We start from the raw sequence: 20,157 nt of genomic DNA, 5'->3' as shown, positions 1-20,157 counted from the left end.
TTCTTCCTTTTTTTTTTTTTTTTTTTGAGACAGAGTTTCTCTCTTGTTGCCCAGGCTGGAGTGCAATGGTACAATCTCAGCTCACTGCAACCTCTGCCTCCCGGGTTCAAGCGATTCTCCTGCTTCGGCCTCCAGAGCAGCTAGGATTACAGGCACAGGCCACCATGCCCGGCTAACTTTTGTGTTTTTAGTAGAGACAAGGTTTCACCATGTTGGCCAGGCTGGTCTTGAACTCCTGACCTCATGTGATCTGCCCGCCTCGGCCTCTCAAAGTGCTGGGATTACAGGCGTGAGCCACTGTGCCCGGCTGGTATATTCATTCTTTAATTATAGCTATTCTAGTAGGTGTGTAGTGGTATCTTACTGCGTTTTTTTGTTTTCTGGTGTGTGTGTGTGTGTGTGTGTGTGTGTGTGTGTGTGTGTGTGTGTGTGTGTGTGTGTGTGTGTGTGTGTGTGTGTGTGTGTGTGTGTGTGTGTGTGTGTGTGTGTGTGTGTGTGTGTGTGTGTGTGTGTGTGTGTGTGTGTGTGTGTGTGTGTGTGTGTGTGTGTGTGTGTGTGTGTGTGTGTGTGTGTGTGTGTGTGTGTTGGAGTTTTGCTCTTTTGCCGAGGCTGGAGTGCAGTGGCGCGATCTAGGCCCACTGCAGCCTCCGTCCCCTGGGTTCAAGCGATTCTTCTGAATCAGCCTCCCGAGTAGCTGGGATTACAGGCACCCGCCACCATGCCTGGCTAATTTTTGTATTTTTAGTAGAGACAGGGTTTCACTATGTTGGCCAGACTGGTCTCGAACTCCTGACCTCAGGAGATCTACCTGTCTCATCCTCCCAAAGTGCTGGGATTACAAGTGTGAGCCACCGCACCCAGCCCTCACTGTGTTTTTAATTTGCATTTCTCTAATGATTAATGATATTTTCTTGTGCTTATTTGCCATCTCTGCACATCCTTTGATGAAGGGTCTGTTCAAATCTTGTGTCCATTTTTTATTTGAATGTTTATTCTTATTGGACATTTTATATGTTGTCAATACAATTTTTTCTTAGGTGAATGTTTTGTGATTATTTTCTCTCAGTCTGTAGCTTGTCCTTTCATTTTCTCACCAGTATCTTTTAAAAAGGAAGCTTTTAATTTCTGTAAAGTCTGATTTATCATTTTGTTGTGATTTGTGATATTTGCTTAATAATCTCTGGCCACAGAAAGTTTTCTACTATGTGCTAAATGTGGAAACAAATGTGAACAAGATATATAAGATACTTGTCTTCATTTTTCACTGAGTTGTCTTCTTTTATAGTTTTAGCTCTTGTATTTGAGCCTGTGATACATTCAAGTTAATTTTTATAAACAAGGGTCAAGGCTTAGTTTTTTTCATATGGATTGTTCAGCACCATTTGCTGAACGTGCTATACACCCCCCCCTTGATACCTTTATTTGAAATTAATTGACTGTGTATATGTGGGTTATCCCATATTTTAACAAAGACTCCCTCAACCCCACATGCCCATTTAACTAAAAATGCATCACTTCCACCTCTTCACAACCATTCTTTAAAGTGTGGTCTAGACTGTGCTTCATCATTTCTTTCTTACTCCTCACACTGGCATCTTTCTCTACCATTTCATTAAAACAGTTCTTGCCAGAATCACCAGTGATCTGTGTTCGAGAGTTTTGTCCTTGTTACATGTGACTCTCAATGGTCTTGGACCTTGTTGACCCCTCCCTCCTCTTTCAGACACTCTCTTCACTTGACTAGTGCAACATCTTACCATCCTTCATATTTTTCTTCTGTTTTTCCATTTGTCCCACGTGTCTACTTTGATAGTTTTTCTTCTACCCATTTCTTAAATGTCATTGTCCCTCAGCAATCTGACCACAGCCCCTTTTCTCTTTGTTCTTTGCATGTTCCCTGCTTATTCCCATGTGTTCCCTGGATGAAGAATCTCAAATTTTTATCTGACCCAAATCTTTCTGAGATTCATTTCTGCATATCTAACTGCCTACCAGGACCATAGCTGTATGAGGAAAAAGTACCTTGTATATGTCTTGTTCACATTTATATTCACATGCCAAGCACACAGAACTTAATAACAATTTGTAGACTGATCAAATGAATACATGAACAAACTAAACTGATACTACATATATTCCATGAGTACATGACTGGAGGCACAAAATAAGTAAGTTACTTTTGGAATCACATACTTTGTCTTCACCATGGCACAGTTTTCCTTTCCAGTTGGTAGTGAATCGTCGGATAAAAAGGTGGGAATGAGATTCTGCGCAGGGGCAGGAAGGAGATGCGAGAATAAAGAGACATTTCTCCAAATGTTGCAAACACTGTTTCTAAGGTTTTCTAGTCCAGTATTTGTAATTTCTTCCTGAAATTACGTATATTATTTGGAGAATAAAATATTTAGTGGCTCTATTAAATTCTGATTGTAGCTTTAGCTATAACACATCATTTCTTTTTGAATTTCCACCAAAGTTTTTATAAATTGCTGTAACATTTTTTAAGACCTAAAGCAAGCTTGTCCAACTTGTGGTCCACAGGCTGCATGCAGCCCACAATGGCTTTGAATGCAGCCCAACACAAATTCATAAACTTTCTTAAAACATCGTGAGTTTTTTTTATTTTTATTTTTATGTTTTAGCTCATCAGCTACCATTAGTGTTAGTGTATTTTATGTGTGGCCCAAGACAGTTCTTCTTCTTCCAATGCGACCCAGGGTAGCCAAAAGATTGGACACTGCTGCCCTAAAGTGATTCTCAAGAGTTATATAAAACAGCACTCCCCAATGTTTTTGGCACCAGTGACCAATTTCATGGAAGCCAATTTTTCCATAGACTGATGGGTGGAGGTGGTGGTGTGGGATGGTTTTGGGATGAAGCTGTTCTACCTTAGATCATCAGGCATTAGTTAGATTCTCATAAGGAGCATACAACCTATATCCCTCCACGTGAAGTTCACAATAGGGTTTGTGCTCCTATGAAAATCTAATGCCACTGCTGATCTGACAGGAGGCAGAGCTCAGGTGGTAATGCTTGTCCACCTGCTGCTCACCTGCTGTGCCGCCCAGTTCCTCACAGGCCACAGGCCCGTAGCAGTCTGCATCCCGGGGTTGGGGACTTCTGATATAGAAGATGTAAATTTGGTAATGTAGATTCTTTCGGATCTAATATGATGAATGGTTTTATGATGATCTGAGTGCTCACATCAAAGAATGTATATGCTTGTTATGGATTTCGCATCATGCTGGTGTTTTGGGAATATCTGGGAGAAATATAAGATACAGTCCTCCTTACTGACCTCAGGGAGCACACACCTTCAAACAGATAAAACACACAGCTACAATCAGCAAATAAACAGAAGCACCTATCAGGCAGTTTGTAGTTTTCTTTGTATGTTACTTGGCAGGAAAAAAGAGGGTGTCCTGCCACTAGACGTGTGTTTTTGGCCTTGCTTGTCACTGCAAGCTGTTATGTAAATATGTTTAGTGTTTTTCCATATCTGCCCTTTTTCTTTGTTCTGGAGTGTGTTACTCACATTTCTCTGTATCTTTCTTTCCTACATTTCAGTGAACGGTTTCTGGTAAGACTGAACAAGAATGGTGGGCCAAGGAACCCAGAGAAGATAGAACGAATGTGTGCCCTTTTTACAGTATGTACAAATTCTCTTTTCCTTCTTTGCTGTTGACTCTAACCAGTGGCCTGCTATGTGGATATTGTCACCCTGGAAACAAGCATTTAGTCTTATTTCCACATACACTGGGGAGAATAGGACTTGATTTATGTTTCTATTAGGTTTTAATGAAATATTTATAGAAAACTGAAATTATATACAGTTTTAAACTTAATTTTTATTAATGAAATATAATCAAGTACCTTTTACTGATACAGATTTTATAAGCTATTTCATATAATAGACACTTAAAATCTGACAGAACTAGCCTGGACAACATGCCAAAACCCAATCTGTAGAAAAAATTCAAAAATTAGCCGGGTGTGGCGTGTGTCTGTAGTCACAGCTACTTGGGGATGTGAGGCGAGAGGACCGCCTGAGCCCAGGAGGTTGAAGCTGCAGTGAGCCAAGGTCGCACCACTGCACTCCAGCCTAGGTGAAAAAGTGAGGCCAGACCCTGTCTCAAAAAAAAAAAAAAAAAAAAAAAATCTGACATAGGTCTTTCTTACTGTTCTTATCCAAGGCCACTAGGAATTTCTCTGAGCTGTATAATTTCTGATGCATAATTTATTTTAAAGGTATCCACCAAGTTTACAGCTTTGTAGTTTGTTAGTGAGTTCTTATACAGCAAGACAAACTAAATAGTCCTCTTCCAAATACTAAATGGGGGATCTTTTCCTACTGTGATCTGTACTTTTCTTTATATATATACTTTAAGTTCTAGGGTACATGTGCACAACATGCAGGTTTGTTACATAGGTATACATGTGCCATGTTGGTTTGCTGTACCCATTAACTCGTGATTTACATTAGGTATTTCTCCTAATGCTATCCCTCCCCCCGACCCCACCCCACAACAGGCCCCCGTGTGTGATGTTCCCCGCCCTATGTCCAAGTGTTCTCATTGTTCAAGTCCCACTTATCAGTGAGAACATGCAGTGTTTGGTTTTCTGTCTTTGTGGTAGTTTGCTTAGAATGATGGTTTCCAACTTCATCCATGTGCCTGCAAAGGACATGAAATCATTCTTTTTTATGGCTGCATAGTATTCCATGGTGTATATGTGCCACATTTTCTTTATCCAGTCTGTAATTGGTGGACATTTGGGTTGGTTCTGAGTCTTTGCTATTGTGAATAGTGCCTCAATAAACATACATCTCCATGTGTCTTAATAGTAGCATGATTTATAATCTTTTGGGTATATACCCAGTAATGGGATCACAGGGTCAAATGGTATTTCTAGTTCTAGATCCTTGAGGAATCGCCACACTATCTTCCACAATGGTTGAACTAGTTTACACTCCCACCAACAGTGTAAAAGCGTTCCTATTTCTCCACATCCTCTCCAGCACCTGTTGCTTCCTGACTTTTTAATGATTGCCATTCTAACTAGCGTGAGATGGTATCTCATTGCGGTTTTGATTTGCATTTCTCTGATGACCAGTGATGAGCATTCTTTCATGTGTCTGTTAGCTGCATAAATGTCTTCTTTTGAGAAGTGTCTGTTCATATCCTTTGCCAACTTTTTGATGGGATTCTTTGTTTTTACTCTTGTAAATTTGTTTAAATTCTTTGTAGATTCTGGATATTAGCCCTTTGTCAGATGGGTAAATTACAGAAATTTTCTCCCATTCTGTAGGTTGCCTGTTCACTCTGATGGCAGTTTCTTTTGCTGTGCAGAAGCTCTTTAGTTTAATTAGATCCCATTTGTCAATTTTGGCTTTTGTTGCCATTGCTTTTGGTGTTTTAGTCATGAAGTCCTTGCCCATGCCTATGTCCTGAATGGTACTGCCTGGGTTTTCTTCTAGGATTTTTAATGGTTTTAAGTCTAACATTTAAGTCCTTAATCCATCTTGAATTAATTTTTGTATAAGGTCTAAGGAAGGGATCCAGTTTCAGCTTTCTACATATGGCTAGCCAGTTTTCCCAGCACCATTTATTAAATAGGGAATCCTTTCCCCATTGTTTGTTTTTGTCAGGTTTGTCAAAGATCAGATAATTGTAAATGTGTGGTGTTATTTCTGAGGCCTCTGTTCTGTTCCATCGGTCTATACCTCTGTTTTGGTACCAGTACCGTGCTGTTTTGGTTACTGTAGCCTTGTAGTATAGTTTGAAGTCAGGTACTGTGATGCCTCCAGCTTTGTTCTTTTGGCTTAGGATTGTCTGGGCAATGTGGGTTCTTTTTTGATTCCATATGAACTTTAAAGTAGTTTTTTCCAATTCTGTGAAGAAAGTCATTGGTAGCTTGATGGGGATGGCATTGAATCTATAAATTACCTTGGGCAATATGGCCATTTTCACGATACGGATTCTTCCTATCCATTAGCATGGAATATTCTTCCATTTGTTTGTGTCCTCTTTTATTTTGTTGAGCAGTGGTTTGTAGTTTCCTTGAAGAGTCCTTCACATCCCTTGTAAGTTGTATTCCTAGGTATTTTATTCTCTTTGTAGCAATTGTGAATGGGAGTTCACTCATGATTTGGCTCTCTGTCTGTTACTGGTGTATAGGAATGCTTGTGATTTTTGCACATTGATTTTGTGTCCTGAAACTTTGCTGAAGTTGCTTATCAGCTGAAGGAGATTTTGGGCTGAGACAATGGGGTTTTCTAAATATCAATCATGTCGTCTGCAAACAGGGACAATTTGACTTCCTCTTTTCCTAATTCAGTACCCTTTATTTCTTTCTCTTGCCTGATTGCCCTAGCCAGAGCTTCCAACACTACATTGAATAGCAGTGGTGAGAGAGGGCATCCCTGTCTTGTGCCAGTTTTCAACGGGAATGCTTCCAGTTTTTGCCCATTCAGTATGATATTGGCTGTGGGTTTGTCCTAAATAGCTCCTATTATTTTGAGGTATGTTCCATCAATACCTAGTTTATTGAGAATTTTTAGCATGAAGGGCTGCTGAATTTTGTCAAAGGCCTTTTCTGCATCTATTGAGATAATCGTGGTTTTTGTCATTGGTTCTGTTTATGTGATGAATTACATTTATTGATTTGTGTATGTTGAACCAGCCTTGCATCCCAGGGATGAAGCCAACTTGATCGTAGTGGATAGGCTTTTTGATGTGCTGCTGGATTCGGTTTGCCAGTATTTTATTGAGGATCTTTGCATCGATGTTCATCAGGTATATTGGTCTAAAAATCTCTTTTTTGTTGTTGTGTCTCTGCCAGGCTTTGGTATCAGGATGATGCTGGCCTCATAAAATGAGTTAGGGAGGATTCCCTCTTTTTCTGTTAATTGGAATAGTTTCAGAAGGAATGGTACCAGCTCCTCTTTGTACCTCTGGTAGAATTCAGCTGTGAACCCGTCGGTCCTGGACTTTTTTTGGTTGGTAGGCTATTAACTATTGCCTCAATTTTAGAACCTGTTATTCATCTATTCAGGGATTCAACTTCTTCCTGGTTTAGTCTTGGGAGGGTGTATGTGTCCAGGAATTTATCCATTTCTTCTAGATTTTCTAGTTTATTTGCATAGAGGTGTTTATAGTATTCTCTGATGGTAGTTTGTATTTCTGTAGGATCGGTGGTGATATCCCCTTTTTCATTTTTTATTATGTCTATTTGTTTCTTCTCTCTTGTCTTCTTTATTAGTCTTGCTAGCAGTTTATCAATTTTGTTGATCTTTTCAAAAAAACAGCTCCTGGATTCATTGATTTTTTGAAGGGTTTTTTGTGTCTATATCTCCTTCAGTTCTGCTCTGATCTCAGTTATTTCTTGCCTTCTGCTAGCTTTTGAATGTGTTTGCTCTTGCTTTTCTAGTTCTTTTAATTGTGATGTTAGGGTGTCAATTTTAGATCTTTCCTGCTTTCTCTTGTGGGCATTTAGTGCTATACATTTCCCTCTACATACTGCTTTGAATGTGTCCCAAAGATTCTGGTACATTGTGTCTTTGTTCTCATTGGTTTCAAAGAATATCTTTATTTCTGCCTTCATTTAGTTATTAACCCAGTAGTCATTCAGGAGCAGGTTGTTCAGTTTCCATGTAGTTGAGCAGTTTTGAGTGAGCTTCTTAATCCTGAGTTCTAGTTTGATTGCACTGTGGTCTGAGAGACAGTTTATTGTGATTTATGTTCTTTTACATTTGCTGAGGAGTGCTTTACTTCCAACCATGTGTTCAATTTTGGAATAAGTGTGATGTGGTGCTGAGAATAATGTATATTCTGTTGATTTGGGGTGGAGAGTTCTGTAGATGTCTATTAGGTCCACTTGGTGCAGAGCTGAGTTCAATTCCTGGATGTCCTTGTTAGCCTTCTGTCTCGTTGATGTGTCTAATGTTGACAGTGGGGTGTTAAAGTCTCCCATTATTATTGTGTGGGAGTCTAAGTCTCTTTGTAGGTCTCTAAGGACTTGCTTTATGAATCTTGGTGCTTCTTAGCTCTTCTTGTTGAATTGATCCTTTACCATTATGTAATGCCCTTCTTTGTCTCTTTTGATCTTTATTAGCTTAAAGTCTGTTTTATCAGAGACTAGGATCGCAACCCCTGCTTTTTTTTTGCTTTCCATTTGCTTGGTAGATCTTCCTCCATCCCTTTATTTTGAGCCTATGTATGTCTCTGCACATGAGATGGGTCTCCTGAATACAGCACACTGATGGGTCTTGACCCTTTGTCCAATTTGCCAGTCTGTGTCTTTTAATTGGGGCATTTAGCCCATTTACATTTAAGGTTAATATTGTTATGTGTGACCTGAGGGACCTGACTGTTAGAAGGAAAACTAACAAACAGAAAGGAATAGCATCAACATCAACAAAAAGGACATCCACACCAAAACCCTATCTGTAGGTCACCAGCATCAAAGACCAAAGGTAGATAAAAACACCCCACTGTCAATATTAGACAGATCAACGAGACAGAAGGTTATAGGTAGATATTTGATCTTATCATTTTGATGTTAGCTGGTTATGTTGCCCATTAATTGATGCAGTTTCTTCCTAGCGTCGATTGTCTTTACAATTTGGCATGTTTTTGCAGTGGCTGGTACCGGTTGTTCCTTTCCATGTTTAGTGCTTCCTTCAGGAGCTCTTGTAAGGCAGGCCTGGTGGTGACAAAATCTCTCAGCATTTGCTTGTCTATAAAGGATTTTATTTCTCCTTCACTTATGAAGCTTAGTTTGGCTGAATATGAATTTCTGGGTTGAAAATTCATTTCTTTAAGAATGTTCAATAGTGGCCCCCACTCTCTTCTGCTTATAGAGTTTCTGCTGATAGATCCGCTGTTAGTCTGATGGGCTTCCCTTTGTGGGTAACCTGACTTTTCTCTCTGGCTGCCCTTAACATTTTTTCCTTCATTTCAACTTTGGTGAATCTGACAATTATGTGTCTTGGAGTTGCTCTTCTCAAGGAGTATCTTTGCGGCGTTCTCTGTATTTCCTGAATGTGAATGTTGGCCTGCCTTGCTAGGTTGGGGAAGTTCTCCTGGATAATATCCTGAAGAGTGTTTTCCAACTTGGTTCCATTCTCCCCGTCACTTTCAGGTACACCAATCAAACGTAGATTTGGTCTTTTCACATAGTCCCATATTTCTTGGAGGCTTTGTTTGTTTATTTTTACTTTTTTTTTCTGTAAACTTCTCTTCTCGCTTTATTTCATTAATTTGATCTTCAATCACTGATACCCTTTCTTCCACTTGATCAAATTGGCTATTGAAGCTTGTGCATGTGTCATGTAGCTCTCAAGCCATGGTTTTCAGCTCCATCAGGTCATTTAAGGTCTTCTCTACACTGTGTATTCTAGTTAGCCATTCGTCAAATCTTTTTTCAAAGTTTTTAGCTTCTTTGAGATGGGTTTGAAGATCCTCCTTTAGCTCAGAGAAGTTTGTTATTACCGACCTTCTGAAGCCTACTTCTGTCAACTCATCAAAGTCATTCTCCGTCCTGCTTTGTTCCATTGCTGGTGAGGAGCTGTAATCCTTTGGAGGAGAAGAGGTGCTCTGGTTTTTAGAATTTTCAGCTTTTCTGCTCTGGCTTCTCCCCATCTTTGTGATTTTATCTGACTTTGGTGTTTTATGCTGGTGACCTACAGATGGGGTTTTGGTGTTGATGTTCTTTTTGTTGATGTTGATGCTATTCCTTTCTGTTTGTTAGTTTTCCTTCTAACAGTCGCGTCCCTCAGCTGCAGGTCTGTTGGGGTTTGCTGGAGGTCCATTCCAGACCCTGTTTGCCTGAGTATCACCAGCGGAGGCTGCAGAACAGCATATATTGCTGCCTGATCCTTCCTCTGGAGGCTTCGCCTCAGAGGGGCACCCACCTGTATGAGGTGTCAGTCAGCCTCTACTGGGAGGTGTCTCCCAGTTAGGCTACACGAGGGTCAGGGACCCACTTGAGGAGGCAGTCTGTCCATTCTCAGAGTTCAAACACCATGCTGGGAGAACCACTGCTCTCTTCAGAGCTGTCAGACAGGGACGTTTAAGTCTGCAGAAGTTTCTGCTGCCTTTTGTTCAGCTATGCCCTGCCCCCCTAGGTGGGGTCTACAGAGGCAGCAGGCCTTGCAGAGCTGCGGTGGGCTCTGCCCTGTTCGAGCTTCCCCAGCCGCTTTGTTTACCTACTCAAGCCTCAGCAATGGCGGATGCCCCTCCCCTGCTATGCTGCTGCCTCGCAGGTCGATCTTAGACTGCTGCGCTAGCAGTGAGCAAGGCTCTATGGGCATGGGACCCGTCCAGGATATCCCAGGCACAGGATATAATCTCCTGGTGTGCCATTTGCTAAGACCGTTGTAAAAGTGCATTATTTGGGCGAGAGTGTCCCGATTTTCCAGGTACGGTCTGTCATGGCTTCCCTTGGCTAGGAAAGGGAAATCCCCCAACCCATTGCACTTCGCAGGTGAGGCGATGCCCCGCCCTGCTTCGGCTTGCTCTCCTTGGGCTGTACCCACTGTCCAACCAGTCCCAATGAGATGAACCAGGCACCTCAGTTGGAAATGCAGAAATTACCGTCTTCTGTGTCGATCATGCTGGGAGCTGCAGACCGGAGCTGTTCCTATTCAGCTATCTTGGAATGGAATCCCCTTGTTTCTGTACTTCAGTATTTTCTGAACTTCAGTTTTTTCTGAAAAGCCATACTGTTGTTCATGGTCTGTACAACCATGGACCAGTCAACTTAGAAAAGGTTTGGAAATCTGCTGATTAGAAAATACCAAACCTCACAATCCCACCTTGCCATGTGTGTTCTTCAAGTTTATTCTGATTTAATAATTTGCTTTTACCTTGTTAAAAACTATCCAGTGGTGTTTATTTGAGTTAATTTATTTGCTGTAGAAGAAAACAAGACTGTGTCACAATTTTAAACCAGTTTTGATTATTATGGATTCTTTGATCTGTTTCAGTGATCCTGAGATACATCAAAACGTATTGTGATAGTTTCACAGTGTCACTGACCTTGCTTATGGTGTGTGATTGACAGGGGACAGACGTTGTAAAGATTACATTGGACCTCTTAAATGCAAATGGGATTTATTTGGAGATCTGATATGTGACTTTCTGTAAAAGATACAGTTATATTTGTTCACCTCACTTTTTAGTTCATTTACTGCAACTTTATCTTTCAAAACATCAAATGATGTTACTGCAGAATCAGAAACCACTTTCACAGGGATAGCTTTTATTGATAATGCCCCAGATGTATGGAAAGATTTATAAATCTAGCTAAGCTAAAATAATATTTTGTCCCTCTTTGAGCTTAGCTGTAAAGGCTTAGGAGATAATGCAAGGAGAAAGAACAGGAAAAGCAGACCCATGATGGTGGTTTAGGGAGTTAAGATGGCTTAGTCTGGGAAGATCAGCACTCTGTCTTCAATTGGAAAAGAATGAAAGAAAGAATCTAAATTGTAGTAAATGGGATTTAGGTTAGTCTATTGGCTGAGAGCTTCTGAAGGGAGAGTTCCTGAACACTGAGGTGGTTTTGTGGACTTCCTTTCTGAAACAGAATTAGTAAGAGACACCCACCTTCTAGAATGTCTCAGTAAACTTAGGAGGTTTTTCTAAATTCTGATTCTCTGATATTACCTGGTAAAGCATCAGGAGAAATTGTTGATTCCTTGTTTCTTGGATTTGTGGGAACAGAGCTGCGTGCATGTACTGTCTTTGAATTCTTGAATATGATGAGTACAGTCTTTGTCTTTTGAAAAATGAACTTAATTAGGGTGGTATTTGAATGTAATTACAGTAAATCAAAATTTTCATTTAGCATTTTAATTATCCATATAAGCCCAGAGGCCAAAGCTATAGCTCCAACTTTATTGCACATAACATGCATGATGTGCTCTTGTTCTGCCACAATGGGAAGGCACAGGGTGCTAAATATACTATTAATACTTCCATAATTCTGTTTGTAGTGCAGCCCTGAATTTATTTATTTTTATTTTTTATTTTTGCAGTCAGGGTCTCACTCTGTGGCCCAGGCTTCAGTGCAGTGGCCTGATCATAGCTCACATAAAAACCTTGAACCTTTGGGCTCTAAGCGATCCTCCTGCCTCAGTCTCCTGAGTAGTGGGGCTATAGGCGCACACCATGCTTGGCTAATTTTTTTTTTTAAGAGATGGCGTCTTGCTATTTTGCCCAGGCTGGTCTTGAACTGCTGGCCTCAAACAACCCTCCCACCTTGGCCTCCCAAAGTGCTGGGATTACAGGTATGAGTCACTGTACCCAGCCCAGCCCTGCCCTGGATTTTTTAAAAAGGTCCAAAACATGATTTGAGGATTTTTTACAAAGCACACAAGATTTCTGAACAAGATTATCTTAGCCAGGATTTTTATGTTTTACTTTAAGCTCTATGAAATTATATAGGTGGGACCTGTTTTCTCGTTGTCTGAGACTTGAGTTCCTCCTATGAGCTAAAGGAGTTTCCTAGATTGATGTATATGCTGCAAAGTCTCAGAGTAAATGCAAGAAAATGTAGCCACAACTATGGTTGATGCTGACCTGTTAGCTTACGTTAGAATAGGGAAAAGGGAATCATACAAACTGAGCAGATTACAAGGTTACTCAGCACACTTCAGAGCCACATTAAAGTCACATTATTTGGCACGGCCTTATTCTCTTTGAGGCCTTAGTTTTTCTGACTTGGTTAGATTTTAGGGTTTCCTACCAAGGAAGAATTTTATCCAAGGAGAATACGTTTTATACTTACGTGGACGGCCAATACAATGAGGATTTTGCTGACTTTCCTGCTAAACAATGGCTCTGTATACAAACGTGTGAAAGTATATCTGTTTGTATTTACTCATTCTTAGATATTCAGGACCTCATACACACTGCCTGCAAGGTGTCAGTAATGATTTGTTACATAAACAAATGAATAAATGTTTATTTGCTGTCATATTCAAGTGATCAACTCAGAGAATGAATTTGTACAGTTATCCATGCATTAGTTGTCATTTTATTTTATATATTTATTTATACTCTTCTACGTTCCAAGATAGAATTTTAAGTAGTGATTTTTTAGAGTTCAGAATTGAACTTGATTATTACTATAATAACATTATGTATTAAAATACTACCTTATTTTCTGCAGCTTACGTATGAATAAGCTGGTTTTATTTTGTATTCGAAAATCCCATTATCTCTATAGAAAAAGAGTGTCCCAGGCACAGGAAAGTTAATTAACTTTTTCATGTTTCAAATGAGTGAGTCTAAGATGCTGGACCCTAAGTCATTGTCCTCAATTGTCTCTTCTACGCACTGTTTAGTTGGGAGCAGCTTCCTAGTTAAGTAGGATTAGAGAGTTTGGTCCAGTGAACAAGTCTAATTCCTGCCATATAATCAGGATTGAAATCCTGCTCACCAGATGAATGATAGATACATCACCCTTCTTCTCATCTTTCTTTTACAGGTCATGTGAGTAATATAATGTAGATAACCACCCTTGGTGCTTAGTCTTGAAGAATATATGTTTAACAAACTTTATGGTAACTGTGTTTAGTCATGCACTTACATTTAATAAGATAGCTTTTATATTGAAATTCTGTGGAACTCACAAATAATAATTTTGCTTAAAATATTTTCTTGCACTAATTATTGTCTTATTTCTATTGATGTCAAATAAATACCACTGAAAGTTCTGGATGCTGTGTACGTGATGGTCAGAAAGAGCCCCTACTCAGCCACTTGGAAAATACCATAAATTATACTTAAGGCTTCTTTTATTCACTCAGCAGAGTCAAGGGAAACATTTAGTATTTTTGTGTACAACCCATCAGATTAGTATTTGGACATCTTTGGAAACTGGCTTGAATTCCATAGGTACATTGGAGTCAGTGATTATACGAGTCATTTGATAGTTTGGATGTACACAATCCAGGCTGTGTAGGAGGAACCATTTCACTTTGAAATGTGTTGAACATTTCTATATCCTTCAGTAATCAACATCTTTCAATTCAAAAAAGTATATAAAAATGGTAACCTGATTTTCAATTTTCACTTGTTTAGTACCATCTTAATAAGTATAAAAACATAGCACTATTTTAATAATATTATTTTAAGTTCCATGTTTAATTAAAAGAATTAGTGAAATGGGGCCTGAAACATCCTTTTTCAATATCAAACACAACTTTCATGTAAAAACATATCTTTGTGATTCCAGATATCAATTTATGTTTAATTATTTTGTAACCTGTTTCATTATAAACATACTTTATTATTTTAAGAACTTGACAAAATATTATAACCATCTAAAAGCTTCAGTTTCACCACTACATATTACTTTTTTTTTTTTGAGATGGAGTCTCTCTGTCACTGGAGTACAGTGGCACAATCTGGGCTCACTGCAGCCTCCATCTCCCAGGTTCAAGCCATTCTCCTGCTTCAGCCTCCCAAGTAGCTGGGATTACAAGTGGGTGCCACCACATCCAGCTAATTTTTGTATTTTAAGTAGAGATGGGGTTTCACCATGTTGGCCAGGCTGGCCTCAAACTCCTGACCTCAAGTGATCCTCCCACCTCGGCCTCCAAAAGGGCTGGGATTACAGACATATGCTGCCATGCCTGGCCCACATATTACTTCTTAGTGTCTCCTTTTCTTTCATATGTTCAGGGCCATTTAATAGGGCGAGGCTGGGACTAGGCTAAGGCAAACAAAGCGCAGGATCTTGAGAGCGAGTGCCTTCTTAAATTTTGCACCTTAGGTGCCTTGCTGGCCTCACACTAGTGCTAACCCTGCAACAGGGTTTACAAATTAAGAAACATGTAGACTCTGAATCTCTAAGCTCATTCCAAATCATGACTGCTATTTGTTTGTACCTTTTTTTTTTTTTTTTGAGACAGAGTCTCGCTTTTTTGCCCAGGCCAGACTGCAGTAGCAGTCTCTTTCTCGGCTCATTGCAAGCTCTGCCTCCCGGGTTCATGTCATTCTCCTGCCTCAGCCTCCCGAGTAGCTGGGAGTACATTTTTTTTTTTAATTGAAGAGAGACAGGCATCTGGGGTCAATCAAAACATGAAAGAGGAAAAGGAAATGGAACCAAGGGAGCCTTTCCTAGAGGCAAAAGGGAGATCACAGAAACCTGTCACATTAAGGACAAAGGTTATTCCATCAAGTATCATTAACTCACAATAATGGCTGAGAGAGCGGCAAGTTGATGGCCTGGTGAAAAATCTGAAACAGAATACATATTAAATAATTTTTATTATTTCAAGTACAATACATTTAAAAAGCATAATGCATACTCATCAACAAACATTTCAACATATGTTCTAAATACAAATAGAATGATTATCAGATTGGGCATGGTAACTAACACCTGTAATCTCAACACTTTGGGAGGCTGAGGCAGGAAGATTGCTTGAGCCTAGAAGTTCGAGACCAGCTCTGGCAACATAGCAAGACCCCATCTCTACAAATAATTTTAAAAATAGCTGGGCATGATGGTGCACACCTGTAGTACCAGTTACTTGGGAAGCTGAGGTGGGAGAATCGCTTGACCCAGAGTACAAGGCTGCAGTGAGCCATGATCGCACCACTGCACTCCATCCTGGTGACAGAGCAAGACCTTGTTTTCTAAAGAAAAGGAAGAAACAAAGAAAGAAAGAAAAAGGAATGATTTTCATAACTCTTTGGTTTGGAAATTTTCTGATTCTGGATCATATCTGTTTACTTAAAGGAAACCCTTAATTTTTTTCAATAAGATTATTTTCAACTATAATTTAGTACAAATGATAAATATCAGAATTTAGAAATAGAAATCAAATTATTGAGGTTTCACTGATATCAAATTAATCTCTTTTAAGTGGAACAACTTCGTGTGTAATCATTTGTGGACAGAGGAATCAATGTAAAATTAGTGGAGAACAAACTTACAGAATTTTAGTTATTGATGAGCTTTTTGGTGTTTTCCCAATTTTTTCTTTACAGAACATTTATTCCTTCTGTTACAAAATGTTTTTATATGATGTTAGAGTAAACATGGAATAAGGCAATACCATGAAGATTTCTAACGTGAGAACTTTTATAGACTTTTTATTTGTTAAGTGGTGTAAATGGGAGCTGGAAAAATGTTGTCAATGAAATAAACTTCCAAAGGCATATAAGATATCCAGACTTTCACTGCAGGCATCTTATAAACCATTAAAGTGCTGTGTGCTGTAATCTTCCTTCCCCTGCCTATAACATACAGTAAAAGCAAATGACTAGAGATTCAAAATGAATTTTTAATTATTTTCTGTGTATTCCTTGCCTGAATTTACTTATTTTTTCTCTTAGGATCTGAGCAGCAAAGATATGAAGAGAGATTTGTATATCGTTGCCCATGTGATCCGAATAGGTACTGTTCACCTTACCCATTCACATGACTAAGACTGGCCCAACTTGGGATAAGTATGTCTTGTGCATGAGCTTTGTTTTCTCCCTAGATCTTACCTGTAATTTCAGCTCTCAGGATTAGAGTCCAGCTTGTATTGAAGCTATACCTAAGCTCAACTGCTATGGTAGTTTGTTTTGATATAAATGGATTCGGAGGGGTGGGTTTTGGTTGTGTTTTTTAATCACTTAAAACCTTTGCTCCCTGTTTTTAGACCCTAACTTTTTATTTAAAATGGTCTGCTTCTAGACATTATTTCTAATACAGTGCCCTGCCTCTGTACCTACCCTTTCCCTCAGAGATCTTATAGCAGGTTTCCAGAGGTGCCAACTTCACAGCAAAGGCCATTCACCACCTATTGTTTGTGTTTGAAATTATGTGTCTGTGGTTCTCTCCACAAAATTAGAGTTATTGTCATCACTCCAGAAGATGGATGACATTTCACTTCTACCCCACCCAAGATGAAAAAGTGATTTTTACTACTGTTCTGTGGTTGGTTTGCTCAGACTTATTTCAAGTTTATGATACAACTTTTGGGGCTATGGCGAACCAAGTCCTTCATAGGTTTGAGTTTTGGCCTATCATGTACATTTTTATCAAAGAATATTTTTTAATCCCTTGCCAACAAAACAGCTATTTGCTGTACTAAATAAAGTGTTTGTTAAGGTTCCAGCATTTTCAAGTCTTCTTGCCACTGTAGGCACAGCTTTGGTAAGCAGGAAAAGTAAACACTCATCCACTTTCTAAGACTACTCTCAGTCCCACAATTGTTCAGGATGATGTTTGACAGCAGAATTTGGTTGAAAGAATGCAGTATCCTCCTTGTCTGTGCATATGTAGTTTATACCTGGCAGCTAAAATACTAAACTTTGTATCTAAAACATACCTGAGAAGTTTAAATCTATTATTAGCACATTGGTTTTTCTAAGAAATTCATAAAATCACTTTTATTCTCATGTGATTAATAAATGGAGTGTTGATATTGGTTTAGAGTTAGATAAGAATGATTGATTGAATGTAGTACAGGGAAGAGCTTTGGCCAGAGGCCTGTTTGGTGTTCTTCCACATAAATATCCTTGGATGACTCCCTTCAGCCCTGTAGTCTTCACCTTAGAGGATTTCCTAGGTGCCTGTAGCTCAGGCATCCTTGGATGACAATTAGGTGATACTGGAGAGGAGCATGCCTTTCTCAGTCTGACTAGTGTTTTCTGCTGTGCCCAAGGCCGGATGCTCCTGAACGACTCAAAGAAAGGTCCTCCTCACCTGCACTACAGGCGACCATATGGCTGTGCGGTCCTAAGCATCTTGGATGTCCTACAGTCACTCACAGAAGTAAAGGAGGAAAAGGATTTTGTTCTTAAGGTTTACACGTGAGTAATGGACATGAGGAATATTAATGATTTGTAGCATAAGACATCCCAGCACTGCCCTTGAGAGTAGCAGTGCTCAAACCTTGTGGACACGGGCCGCGCAGTGGCTCATGCCTGTATTCCCAATACTTTAGGAGGGCGAGGTGGGCAGATCACAAGGTCAGGAGATCGAGACCATTCTGGCTAACACAGTGAAACCTTGTCTCTACTGAAAATACAAAAGATTAGCCGGGCGTGGTGGCACGCGCCTGTAATCCCAGCTACTGAGGAGGCTGAGGCAGGAGAGTCGCTTGAACCTGGGAGGCAGAGGTTGCAGTGAGCTGAGATTGCATCACTGCACTCTAGCCTGGGCGGCAGAGCTAGACTCCGTTTCAAAGAAAAAAAAAAAACAAAAACACCTTGTGGACACAGAATCACCAGGATGTAGGAAAGGGAGCTTTTTGAAAATGCAGAAGATTGTCTGGGCACGGGGGCTCACGCCTGTAATCCCAGCACTTTGGGAGTCCAAGGCAGGCGAATCATGAGGTCAGGAGATCAAGACCGTCCTGGCTAACACAGTGAAACCTTGTCTCTACTAAAAATACAAAAAATTAGCCAGGTGTGGTGGCCGGCGCCTGTAGTCCCAGCTACTCGGGAGGCGGAGGCAGGAGAATGGCGCGAACCTGGGAGGTGGAGCTTGCAGTGAGCCAAGATCATGCCACTGCACTCCAGCCTGGGCGACAGAGCGAGACTCTGTCTCAAAAAAAAAAAAGAAAAAAAGAAAATGCAGAAGATTGATCTAAGATTTGGGGTGGGGCCCAGGCAGCGTTATTTTTAATAAGCTTCCCAGGTAATTCTGAAACAGCTTCATTTGGGACCTTCTGTCCTAAAGTGAAAATCTGGTAGTACACATTTTCTTTTTTCTCCAGAATTAACCAATCTTATATATTTGCAGAAAAGCTAACAATATACTTCTCATGTGTCTTGGCTATGAGAGTCTTGCATGTCTAATGCTTGCCCACCAGTTATTATAACTGAGCTGGCTAATGATCAAGATTGTTTAAAAGAATGCTCATGAGTCAAGTTTCTCTATCTTTGAAAGATAGCCAATTTTTCTGAGGAGCTGAGATATTATTCTTCACTTGTGCCAGCGGAGATCGATAAGTCACATCCAACCAGGCATGGCATTATTTTTAGTGTTCTTCAACCAAGAGATATTGTCTTAGATAAGCAGTCCATCTCCTTCTAACTTGTTAAACAATAGGAAAAACACAATAATGAAAAGAAATGCAGAATTCAGTCATATACTCCATCTTTGCTCATATAGTTAGACACAAATTGTAGTGCTGAAAAATGATCAGTGGTGAGTTTAGTAAGTTTTTAAAGCAAGTATATTTAAAACTGTGAGAATTTTTAAAAACTCATCTTTCAGTTTAAAAACCCAATATTGTTTATCCAAATTAAATAAAATACTTCCAATCACCATGTTAATGTATCTTCACCATCATATTGTATAGAGATTTTTCTGTATTATCTGTTGCTCTATCTGACTTGGGCATGAAATAAGCTTAATTCACAATTTCTGTTAAGCCACATTTGATTAATTTCAAAATAAAAACCCAATCTCCTCATTACCTATTTTCCCTTCAGCTTTGTTCCTTTCAGAGTTGTATACTTTATGGGATGAGGATCTTCCTTTGGAATCATAACTTACAAAGAAAATTTTGGCTGGTTTTCTCCTCCTTCCATGCATCAGTCACAGGCTTTCTCCATTTACCAAATCCCCAAACTGATGGGTGGTGGAACCTGCTTGTTTATATGCCTTCCTCCCTTTGAAAAGGACTAAACAGAAATCCGAAATCATTATCATTATCATCCTACTCCACTGTATTCCTTCTAAGGGCAAGAGATTTATAGGTAGCACTCCAGAATTGTTATCTCTTTGCATGTATTATGCCTTCGTTGTTTCGGTGCAAATTTTCATTACAGATAGGAGCTTGCACAGCATTCCTCCTGAAATCATGCTGCCAGGCTTAATTGGCCTAATTGCTTCTAAAGCAACAGCTTTCTGCGAGAAACAGGATTCATGTATGTATTTTTCTTAGCTCCTTCTTATGGATGGGCTGTGTCTAATATACTAGTTCTAAAAAGATGAAAAAAATTTGTTTATAGAGAAGATATTTTTTTCAAATTTTCTTTTGAAGGATTAATAGAGTTAAAATGTACAATAATTTTTCCACTTGAAAATGTTAACAGACTTTCAAACAGACTGTCAAATGCATGTTTGTGAAATTGATTTTGTGTGCAATATAGAATTATTCTAGAATTAGTCATTTTAATCCACATCAGCACAGTGAAT

At 39.5% G+C, this 20,157-nt stretch overlaps 1 protein-coding gene across 11 annotated transcripts in view; it reads left to right on the top strand.

The window, feature by feature from the left end:
• DOCK3 (dedicator of cytokinesis 3) overlaps positions 1-20,157 on the top strand; it is a 735,525-nt gene that overhangs the window by 478,589 nt on the left and 236,779 nt on the right. For all 11 annotated transcript variants that reach the window (XR_008523281.1, XR_008523280.2, XM_024244830.2 and 8 more), the window contains 3 exons: positions 3,568-3,649; positions 16,353-16,413; positions 17,672-17,819. Coding sequence is in view for 9 of the 11 variants with exons in the window: in XM_024244830.2 (XP_024100598.1) it covers positions 3,568-3,649; positions 16,353-16,413; positions 17,672-17,819 (291 nt within the window). In the remaining 2 variants the exon portion in view is untranslated. The remainder of the gene's footprint in view (positions 1-3,567; positions 3,650-16,352; positions 16,414-17,671; positions 17,820-20,157) is intronic.

This window comes from Pongo abelii, chromosome 2, assembly GCF_028885655.2.
Source record: "Pongo abelii isolate AG06213 chromosome 2, NHGRI_mPonAbe1-v2.0_pri, whole genome shotgun sequence".
Taxonomy (NCBI): domain Eukaryota; kingdom Metazoa; phylum Chordata; class Mammalia; order Primates; family Hominidae; genus Pongo; species Pongo abelii.
The sequence above is the reverse complement of the archived record's forward strand: the minus strand, read 5'-3'. Positions and strand labels throughout refer to the sequence as shown.